We start from the raw sequence: 12,040 nt of genomic DNA, 5'->3' as shown, positions 1-12,040 counted from the left end.
AATAACATATTGGTATATTCGCAACTACATAACTTACTGGCATATTCGCAATTAAATTTTGAGACAATTTTTCTTTTAGTAAAAATTTGTCCGGAGTTTAGTTTTTAAGTTGTAAGAAAGAATAGTTAGCGTATGACGGGGTTGGGTATAAGTGGTAGACAAGGCTGGCGCAACTCACTGATACACGCGGGTGTTTCCGTGAGGCGCCTGCTGCACTCATTGTCAAATGACACAATAATACACGGACAATACATTCACATTAAAAGTTTAAATGGGAATGTATTATAAAGAAAGATCAATGTTATTTTGAATCATCCTGTACGTATGTGCTACTAGGCACAAAAAGGTTAAAATATTTACATACTTTTTTAATTTAAATTTACTGCTGCAATTTGCAGAAACTATACGTGTGATAAATCCTTAAACTCTCAACATGCAAGAATTATTGAACGTTATGTGAAGAGGTAATTAAAAAGAAAGTATAATATTGTATGTATCTATATATTTCAGACTTGTAGACACAATTTATAGATATCTGAATTTCAGCACACTGACAAAGTAACTACTTATATCACACGCATAATTGAAAACTTATAGTAAATTGAATTACAGTTAAAATCATGTAACATGAATCGCAGAATAAAAGTGCATAAATTAAAATGCTTTTTACGTATTTTAAAAAACATTAGATATTTCTTTTTTAAGAAGTATTTAGATTTCCCAAATTTCTAATCTAATGCAGTGGTTTCAATATATACAATGTTATAGAAACGTATTTTTCAAAAATTACAATGTTAATTGAATTAATATACACTTTGTCATTCATAGTCTGCATAATTCAGTTATCTAATCAAAGGAAAAAATTTTTGTAATCATTTCAGATAATCATAAAAAACTAGAAAATTTATGTGCATAACCTTTAAAAAGATACAAAATATTTATAGTCAAAATTCATCTCAAATGAGAATTACCATGATTTCTGGACAAGTCAACAATGTTTAAAAGATATGAAAATTATGTTGTACATTTTAATTAAAAAGTTTTCTCTTATAATGCAATGAAGAAACCACGTACATCATGATGTTTAATTCATAACTTATTAGTAATAAATTCTAAGTGGATAATGATTGAGAGATACGTTTCGTCGCGGCATAGCGTAAATCAAGAAACAATAGCTTAACAGAACTTCCATCGATTTCCACATTCATTACACAGAACAAAGGTAGTCATCGGTTCATCGGCCGAACGCGTCTGCACTTGATTGTACGTGCAGTTGCGTTTCTTACATTTGCCGCACTTGAGCAAATCGGTCTTAGTTCCTTGCACGGTAGCGAGTTGAGCATCATTGATGGCTTCTTTTTTGAATTGCTCGCGCAGCTGCTTAATCTCGTCACTTGCCATCTCCTCTGCCGTCATTACCGCTAGCCTGGCAGGTGTGATCGCACCCACTAGAAAGTTCATTCGCAGATTGGGATTCTTCGCATCGCGCAAATTAGCAACTCTGCTGCGTACCTGCATTTAAATATAAACAAAAAAAACATTAATATCAAATTAAAACTAATATATTCTATTCAACAATCATCGTGCTGTGTTGTGTGTACTTGTATACGCGCGCGTGTACGTGTTTGTGCGTTTGTCGTTTTATAAAGAAATGTTATGAGGGTTTTTCGGATTCGTTGGTAAGAACCCGGTAAGAGCTCGATTGGAAACGTTTGAATTAAACACTTGTTGTGCGGTTAACAAAAAAGTTCTTTATTCAAATTAGTTACACAGTCTTTTATTCGAGATAAAATCTAACATCAAACGCGACGCGGTACTGTCGCGCGCTTTAATCTGAGTCCGTCGCGTCTGCCGTTGGCTCTCCACTTATTGGAGAGCTGGCCGATCCAGCCTAGAGTCCTATATAAAGAGAGAAGCGACATTGATGTCCGAAGCTCTGATTGGTAATCTGATTGATACTTGATTGGCTAAACGAGCAGCCATATTGTGACCACAGCTGTTTGTAGAATGATACGAATGGTGTTTGATGACGTTAAAGCGGTCCCAAAATGGCGGTGGAGGACTCAATTGGATACTGAAGGTTGTGGTGGGGGTTCGATGTCGCTTCTCTCTTTATATAGGACTCTAATCCAGCCTTGCCGAATCGGCAGATTTGTTGTCCACTCAAGAAGGTCACCTATATATCGGTAATGCCGACACCGTGACACGGTAACCGATACTGAGAACGCTGAATAGGCGACCTTCTTGAGTGGACAACAAATCTGCCGATTCGGCAAGGCTGGATCGGCCAGCTCTCCAAAAAGTGGAAAGCCGACGGCAGACGCGACGGATTCAGATTAAAGCGAGCGACAGTACCGCGTTGCGTTTGGTATTAGATTTTATCTCGAATAAAAGACTGTGTAACTAATTTGAATAAAGAACTTTATTGTTAACCGCAAAAGTTTGTTTATATTACGTAAGTTTGTTTATATTGGCGTAATATAAACAAATTTTATTTTATAATTAATAGTTTCGTCAGCGATGGCTTTCGCCACTCGCGACAGAAACAAGAAATTATATTCTTATTTTTATTTAATCCTTTCAATACAACGAGTGACTATAGTCACTCGTTCGTGCTATTTTGCATACAGCACGGTGCAATCCGCACTATGTGCCCTATCCCTGTTTCAAAGAAATATTATACAGTACAAAGTATTATTATTATTAAATGTAATAACATTCAATAATATTCAAAAAGTATCGTCAAAGCAACTTTTAGTAGTAAAATGCAAATCCAACCGCTGACAATCTGTGCAATGTATATACTTTTGACGCGGCGTCTCGTACAGTGGAAGCGTTTCAGCCGAAGAGGACACTCGTAGCAACAGGGTTAAACAATAATGATCTTGCTTATATAATTTAAGAAAATATTCTATTTAGTTTGATCTAAAAAAGACCTGTTTCCAAGGATTCCTTTAAAAAAAAATTAAAGCAAATAAGAAACAACTTTTGTACAAATATTTATTAATTTTTGTAGATTATAATAGTTATAAAAGTATTTTTTATTATCACAAACTAGCCAGTAGATAATACCTAGATTAAACTGAGGATTGTGTAATTAAAAGCCACAGATTAACACGAGATATAAACATAAACTTTTTTTAAATTTATATGGTAGTGTGCCAACTGAACCAAAATCAATATTAAAAACTAGAAATTGATAAAACATCTTCCTTTTAAAGAATAAAAAAGATAAAAATAATCTATTCGTCATTCTTTGAATTGTTTGTGAAAACCAACATAAACATTAAAAAAAATCAATAAATTTCTATAAAAATTGTATTATAAGTAGGCTCCGAACGTTCATAATTAAGCATTCGTATATATTTTTGTGTAAATAAATTATGAATAAAAAAAGTTATTTACATAATTTATGGCTTTATTCTTCTCCGCAAAATACGTTCGTAGAAATATAAAAGTTTGGAATGGTGGCGCTTGGAGCCAAAATGATGAAAAGAGTTTGCGATTTATGAATGTAGTGATTTAAGAGAGAGACTGTAAAGATACCTCAGAGATGAATTTCTATTCGCTCACATTTTCATTGATATTCATAATAAAAAAAATCTACAATTCGTTTTAAAGCAATTTTTTGGAAAAAAAATAAATAAAAAGGAGCCTGGACAATCCTTATGAAAATTGGATTTTTAAGTAGGTTGAAAATTTAATATGTTGTACATCTTGTCATTCTGATAGAAAGTCTCTGTGGTCACAGCCTCCAATAATTGACCTCAAGACGAACAGACTCATTTTAATCAAGTACTCTAAAATGAGAGGCGAGAATGCTTTAAGAGCGGAAACCACATTAGTGGGTTGTTCTTTTAGGCTTTTCTTTACTATTTTTTTTAAGACAGATAAAATAATTGGAATTTATTTAAACTTTGGTATTATTTTGTGCATATTTTCAACTACATGTGACATTTTCTTCAAGTCGTTTTCTATGAAAATGTTCAAGATACAAGCTGCCGTCTATCGCAGGTTATCAGATTATTTGCGAGAAATGTGGAGGTCACGAACATGATCTAACTTGCAGAAAAAAATCTTAATTAAAAATGTATTTTTTTATTGCAAAACAATTGCAAAAAATGGTAAAAATTAAAACTTTTTTTTCAAACATATATATAGAACATTCAATTTTCAATATTTTCAGTTGCAAGCTAGATCATATTCTTGTAGAAAACATGTCAATAATCCAGAACATACGCCGTTTTTCTTTCAGATCAGAATTGTAACCTCCACATTTCCAGCAAATGACCAACTTCTGATGATAACCTTCGATAGACGACAGCTTGTAACTTGGACATTTTCATAAGAAATGACTTGAAAAAAATGCAACATGTAGTTGAAAATATGAACAAAATAATACCAAAGTTTAAATAAGTTTGCCTAAAAAAACATAGTAAAAAAAGCCTAAAAAAACAGCTTCCTAATGTTTCCCCCCTTAATCAATCATCCCGAAACCACTCACTCTCTCTCTCTCTCCCTACTCTAAGCCTCTATAAACATATTTCAAAATAGTACATTTCGGATCCTGAGTTAATTGATGTGAAACAACAGTATTCAATACAATGTTAATTTAAAGCTTTAAAATCACCGACTTTAAGTCAGTGTCATATTTGCAACTTTTTATTTAAAATTACATACAAAAATAATTAAAAAAATATGTAAATAATGATGTAAACATGCATCTTACTCGTTAAAAATAAAAAAAAATGTGATATTAGGCACTTTTGACAAGTAGCGTCTTGTAGAGATCAAACGGTCAATTATTGGAAGTTGTGACCTTTTCATCCAGATGACAAAATATACAACATATTAGAATTTCCACCAATACCACCAAAATACAATTTCCATAAAGATTGTGCGGGGTCCATTATTTATCCTCATTTGATCTGACTATAGTGCAGTTGTAGTGTACACAATCTTATTTATTGTAAGGGCACATTTACATATGAGCAAAAAAGCAGAATCTAATTACTAAATAGTAGAAAAATATATAAACAACCACTAGAGTGCAACTGAAAGCAATTTCTCATGGGATTCTACTTTTTCATTCATATATAAATGCGTTCTAATGTTTTAAGGACAAAATTGCAACACGATTACATTTGCACCAAGTAAGGAGCAGATATCATTTATTATATTTTTAAAAACAAAAAAATCGCAAAATCTGGATCTTAAAAAGCTATTGTAACTTCTTAGAAAATAAGCTAAAAACATTCTGATAGTAAAGTATTTCCTCTATAAAACAAAATATGATAAAATACAAATATGTATCTGCACCGTGAATAAGATACAAATGAGTTCGCCCATCACTTTAAGATTCTCTAAAATGCTTCAATATTTTTCTTTTAAAAAATCTTGAAAATAAGCCTTTTTCTAGGAAAGCAGAACATCCTCTTAATTTTGTTTAAAAAATTTGATAACCTTAATTTCAGCAAAATATATTTTTATTTCAATATCATAATAGTCATCTAAAAAGTATAACTATTTGGATAATAAGATTAAAAAATTTTAATTCAAAATTTAAATATATTGTTATTTTCTATCAAATATTTTTTCCTCTCAATTTATAAAAATTATTATTAAATAACAAAAATTAATATTTTTTTATAAAACTACACAAAATTTCTTCATATAAACAAGTTATATTATTATATATCTGTTTAACGCTATACAAAATGTTCTACAACTGATCATAAAGAAAATATACCGTAATTCTACAAGAAAAAAAACAAGTAAAAAAATATTTTTTCGTACGATGCATCATTTACGAGATAATCGATCTTGAAAATTGAAATAAAATATAAAATATTTTATAAATTATTCATTCCTTAACTATATTTTATTACTTTTATACACATAATAATGAGATAAATCAGTTGGTGCAAGAACACATGGTTGCTTTAAAAAAAATAATACAATATGAAATATGCATTACGTACTTTTACAATTATATACTCTAAAACAATTTTAAAGACAATATTTCTTTTAATGTTTCTATATCAATTGATTTATTTCATTATTACACACATAAAAATATTAAAACAATACTAGTATCGTTTGTTTTAATGACAAAAATATCATTTTGTTAAGGTAGTACACTCGCAAATTGAAAACAAAAAAGTTCTTGAATGTGGCGGTCTGAAATCTGCCGTCAACTAGCACACGCAAGCCGCGGGCGCTGGCGCCAGTTGGAGCGCTGCCGGCAGGCGGCGTGCTTACTCATGAAGAAAATTCACTCGCTAATAGCATATTAAGGCGATGCTGGAGTGACAGAGAAATTTACTCGATGTCGGTACTGCAGATTTTTTTTTTGAGCAACTCGCCGTCGCGCACAGGGCAAAGTATAAGAAAAATAAGCTAGCGCTCTTTGTTAAACGCACTCATCTGTCCTTTTTCTTCAAGTTTAGCGCCATTTAATGCAAGATCTCTCAATTACCATGTTACACAATTACTGCTGTTACTATTCGAACTGCTTCCGTATGTCAATTTACACATGAAATTCCCAAAGCGGAATTTCTCTTATAGTAAAGCTTCTAAGCTTATTCGAAAAGCACAGTTTTGTTTTTTATTGTAATTCCGAAAGCGGACCGTGTTTATTTTATACGTACAAAGTCTCAAATTTCTATGCATAGCAAATGTTGACTAACATAACTATATTTTCATAACTTCATTGTTGTCTGTACTTTCATTCTACAGTGTCTATTAAAAATATGGAAACCCCTAAATATTTCAGTTCTCTTGCATTTTACAAGAAAATGTTTCAGAGAAAAGTTGTAAGGTTTCAAAAAATCTATTTACTGATCTTATCAGTTTCATCTTGGATGACGTCGCCAATGTAACATCAAAATCACATTAACTTTTTTAAATGGGACACCTTATTTTTGATTCTAGAATCTAATAGTTGGTGTCAAGATCTTTCCAAAACCCTACAAGAAAGTTTATTTTCGTTGTGTACTTTCCTACAGCGTACTGTAATTTTCAAGCATCATAACTCGGAAAGTCCTTAACAAAAATAAACTTATTTATAGTGTTTTGGAAAGCTCTCGAAATCGACTACAAATAAATGCAATAAAAAAATATAGAATGTTAGGAAAGTACTGATATCTTTTAATTAGGGAACTACCGATACTCTAACATTATATCTTTTCTTGTAGTCGATTTCGAGAACTTTTCAAAGCACTATAAATAAGTTTATTTTCGTTAAATACTTTCCGAATTATGACACTTGAAAGTTACAGTATACTGTAGCTTTCAAGCCCCACAACTCGGAAAGTACTCAACGAAAATAAACTTTCTTGTAGGGTTTTAGAAAGTTCTTAACACCAGCTAGTAGATTATGAAACCAAAATAAGATGTACCATTTAAAAAAGTTAATGTGATTTTGATGTGACCTTGGCGACGCCATCCAAAGTCAAACTAATAAGATCAGTAAATAGATCTTTTGAAACCTTACAACTTTTGTCTGAAACATTTTCTTGTAAAATACAAAGGAAATATTTAGGGATTTCCACACTTTTTTAGTAAACCCTGTATAAGAGGATTTTTTAATTTATGTTTTCAATAAAAATTTGTCGAACCGCGTGTACAGACGACTCCAACATCGCTTTAAAGCATTACTGCGGCCGTTGAAGTACATTTTCTCGACGATCAGAGAGAACAAGAGTATCGTAACCTCGAGACATGCTCCATTCGGGCCCTCGATTCTCTGGAGTGAGACGGTCTTTGGGCCTCTTTCCTGGCGTACCTATTACTCTGCCACGAGTACACCGCTGGTACCGACCTGGTCCCTATTCACAACTGGACTGTTCAGAGTGCATCTACCCCGGAGACAATCTGGATCCGGATGTATCATATCTCCTTTGGAGATTGATGTGCATCGAGCTCTGGACAGACTCACCGCGGGAGTCAGCTCGCAACGACCTGTACTTGTGATCAGAGTCAGATCACAAGACACAGTCACCGTCTATTGACACACTGATCTCCGTGCCACCCAGGCCACGGAGCGTCGTGGTGGTTCCAATCACGTTAATGTCTGGATCAAGGAACACTTGGACGCCTTCGGGAAAAAAAAGAAAACCAAGAAGGAGTATATCCGCAAATCCTTCGGCAGTAATCTGATAAGTAAATTTACCTAAGTGTTACATCCGATTTTGATGAGCTTTGAATATGTTGTATTCTAGGTCAAAATAAGAGACGTATTTTTTTTATACGGGCCCATACGCATATTTAGAGAGTAAAATACCCCTTTAGAAAAAAATGTTTTGATTAAAAGTTAAATGGCTTGAAATGTACTTTATAAAAATAATAAAAAATTTAATTTTTTTTATACTTTCCCCCACCTTACCTATTTTTTTTCAAAATTTTTACTTCTTTTTACACGCAAAATGAAGCTTATTTTATTACAAATTCAACAATATAAGATAAAGTTATGTTCTGACATTCCCATGTTCAAAAAATAATTAAAAACCTTTCTATACGCATGATACGCTCACTCGTTCGTACGCTACGGAAGTTTTCCCTTCCGATTTTGACGAGCTTTTAATATGTTGTACAGATAAAAATATGGGACACGTATTTTTGTATACGGACCCATATGACTGTTAAGAGGGTGAAACACGCTCTTGAAATAAATTGATTTTTTAATTTCTAAGATAATACTGTCAAAACGCTAAGATATAAAAAAAAATTTCAAATAAAAGTTTTATGGCTTTTTATGTACTTTATAACAGTTTGTTCAAATTTTTCAAAAATGTCATTTTTTTCGAAATCTCCCTCTTCTAAATTTTTGAAAAATTTAAAATTTACCTTATATCAAAACTTATAGCATATTTAACAACAAATTCAAACTGATAATAAAGTTATAGTTCAAAGACACATTTTTCAAAAGTAAACTAAAAATATCTATATCACTATACGCATGCCCCATCCATATCTGCTTTATAACGTCTATTGTCAATAGTTTTTTTTATTTGATTGATTATAAGACTTTTTTGTATCATTATATTTTTATATACTTTTTTTAGGTTTAATTGTTCTTTTTTATTTATTTTTATTTACTCCTCATTATTGTGCAGATTTCCAGCAATATTTTTTTATTTTTCATGTATATTATGCATGTATATAAAAAATAAAAAAATATGTAAAATAAACAAATGAATAATGTTAAATCATTAGAATTAAGTTTAAAAAAAAAAAAACAAATTTAAAAGAATATGATTAACAAGTTATACAGGGTGATTATTAATGAATGTCCTCACTTTTTACCATAGGAGCATGATTTACCGACGGATACGTATTACATATTATTATATTAGAAATTACAAATGCGTGCTTCTGTGGTAAAAAGCAGGGACATTCATTGCCCTGACAATAATTACCCTGTATGTATGTGAGATCTCGATGTAGTTAGTTTGTAGGAATCTGTTAATATTTCGTAAAATGTATGTGTATAAATCATTTACTCGGTAAACGACAGCATCACCTTAAAGTACAATCACTTAAAAAAGTAATAGTTTAACTAGAGATATTTTATATTTTATGTCAAAATATCAATTTTCTAATTTGTTTATCTTGGAAATGACATAACACACAAAAAAGTTTTCTCTATGTTTTCAAGTTATTTTGTCGAAGTCAAAATGTAGAATCATTTTTTAAATCGTGCTATCAGTTATGAAACGTTTAGTACAATTTCCATCTCAACCGCCTGACCTTCTATGTAACGTGTAAGATTGTTTTCCGGATAATTAGTATGCATTCGGACTTGAAATCGTGAGCACGTGTTGGTATGAAACGAGTAACGTTTAAGTGCTTACTCCGTTAAGAGAAATTAATTTCTTGAATAAAACTTATCTAAAGCTTTATTCGTTATCATCACGAATGGGGATTCATGAGAAAATACAGTCTCAATTAAAATAATTTTTTAACATCTAAAACAATTATTTAGCAATTATACAGTGAAGTATCATTTCTTGCGACACGGCCACGAGAAAATATAGTCTCAATTAAAATAATTTTTCAACATGCAAAATAATTATATGACAGTTATACAGTTAAGTGTTATCTCGCAATACTATCACGATTAAAGATGCCACTACAAATTTATCAAAACGTTGGCGATTCAAATGCTTCCCATTTTCAATGATTAATGACGGCTTTTATTTTTATTACTTTTACTATTTTTTGTTGCGCTGAAGATGACTCCAAAGCGAGTTGAAACGTTCGTTTTGTAATTTTGATTTGAATAAATAATTTAATATCGATACTTGTGATTGTGCAGTTATCTACGCTGACTCTCATTAGCCTATTTTCTAATCATTAATTGTATTCAATTTTCGAGAGTCTGGAACTAATTAATTGAAACAACAATACACAACATGCTCTAATTTTAAACTTCTTGAATTTTATTCGGTGGCTGTACATCAGACCCGAGAGGAAGTCACGCATCGTAATACGCGGGATGCATTTTAGTTTTAAATTATACAATTTTTTAACAAATCGGAAATTAATTTTCAAAAAAAGATTTAAACTAGAAACATACAGTCATAAGTCTAAACCAGCAAATTTTTTAAGATATTTTTTTTCAAATTATTTAATTTTATATTTCAAAGTTTATCATTCTTTCCCCGTTTTTTTTTTCATAATTTTATCAAAATTTTTTGTTCACGATTTGCATAAAACATTTTTATAAATACCAAACAAATGTTTTCTGTATTATGGAAACATTTCTGTGTAAAATGTTGCAAAGCAGACCTCGCTATCATTTTTTCTTTCACCAACAAAAAAATAATTATTTTCAAAAAAACTGTTTTGGCGGTCATTTAAAAAATGGAGGATAAAAACGAATAACCAAGTCGTTTTCAGCGCATCGAAATCTTATAAAAACATACTTAAAGGTCCAAAGCACAAAACTTCTCCTAAATTTTATTATTTAAAGTAATTTACAATAATACGTTATATCAGATTGACAAAATTAAAACGCAAGAATAGAAAACCAATTGTCAGTCACAGTGCGATTATTGATGTCGATTAATAATTTTTAATATTTACAATTTTTAACTCAAACTGCACGCCGCATTTTTGTCAGACTTGAAACAATCATGAATAATAATATTAATGTATTAAGAAGCATATATCAATAGTCGAAATGGTAAGACGCCCGCATGGAATTTGGGGAGATTCAGGTTCGAACCCTGACTAAGATGTTATTTCTTCGCAATAAAATAATTTACAGTTTGTTCCGGGAAGGGAGGATATATATGCTACTTAAAGTATTAATATTATTATACCGACATGACTATATTTCAAGTCCGACAAAAATACGGTGCGCAGTTTGAGTTGAAAATTGTAAAAATTAAAAATTATTATTAGGAGTATAAATAAGTTTCCGCCGTTTCACAAAAAATGGCGCCACTAGTATGTTATGGTTGAAATTGTCTGTTGTAAAACGTTATATCGTAAGGTTGGATATCTGACAACAACATAACCTTAAAATATTAGCGATTTTGTATCAGCATCATATATCTTTTTTCGTGCGAAAATGTCGAGTTTTGAGCCGAATAAGCGTCATTTGCGGGAGCTTTTGATTTACTTCTTTAATTTGAAGAAATCTGCAGCCGAGGCACATCAATTGCTTGTAGAAGCATATGGTGAGGCTGTCTTAAGTGAGAGAAGTTGCCGTGAGTGGTTTCACAAGTTTAAGAACGGTGAATTTGACGTCGAAAACAAAGAACGTAGCGAAAGGCGGAAAGTGTACGAAGACGCGGAATTGGAAACATTATTAGATGAAGATTCGTGCCAAACGCAAGAAGTACTTGCACTTACATTAGGAGTGACTAAACTAGCAATTTCACATCGCTTAAAATCATTGGGAATGATTCAAAAACAAAGAAACTGGGTTCCATATGAACTGAAGCCGAGAAATGTTGAACGCCGATTTTTCATATGTGAAATGCTGCTTGCCAGCCATAAACAAAAGGGTTTTTTGCATCGTATAGTCACT

At 31.5% G+C, this 12,040-nt stretch overlaps 1 protein-coding gene across 4 annotated transcripts in view; it reads right to left on the bottom strand.

The window, feature by feature from the left end:
• Positions 1-484: 484 nt before the first annotated feature.
• The window catches only part of LOC105201594 (transcription elongation factor S-II), a 35,422-nt gene continuing 23,866 nt past the window's right edge, over positions 485-12,040 (bottom strand). For all 4 annotated transcript variants that reach the window (XM_011169660.3, XM_011169661.3, XM_039446681.1 and 1 more), the window contains one exon: positions 485-1,512. In XM_011169660.3, coding sequence (XP_011167962.1) covers positions 1,177-1,512 — 336 coding nt within the window. In that variant the 3' untranslated portion in view covers positions 485-1,176. The remainder of the gene's footprint in view (positions 1,513-12,040) is intronic.

The sequence above is a fragment of the Solenopsis invicta genome, chromosome 1 (genome assembly GCF_016802725.1).
Source record: "Solenopsis invicta isolate M01_SB chromosome 1, UNIL_Sinv_3.0, whole genome shotgun sequence".
NCBI classification, from domain to species: Eukaryota; Metazoa; Arthropoda; class Insecta; order Hymenoptera; family Formicidae; genus Solenopsis; species Solenopsis invicta.
The sequence above is the reverse complement of the archived record's forward strand: the minus strand, read 5'-3'. Positions and strand labels throughout refer to the sequence as shown.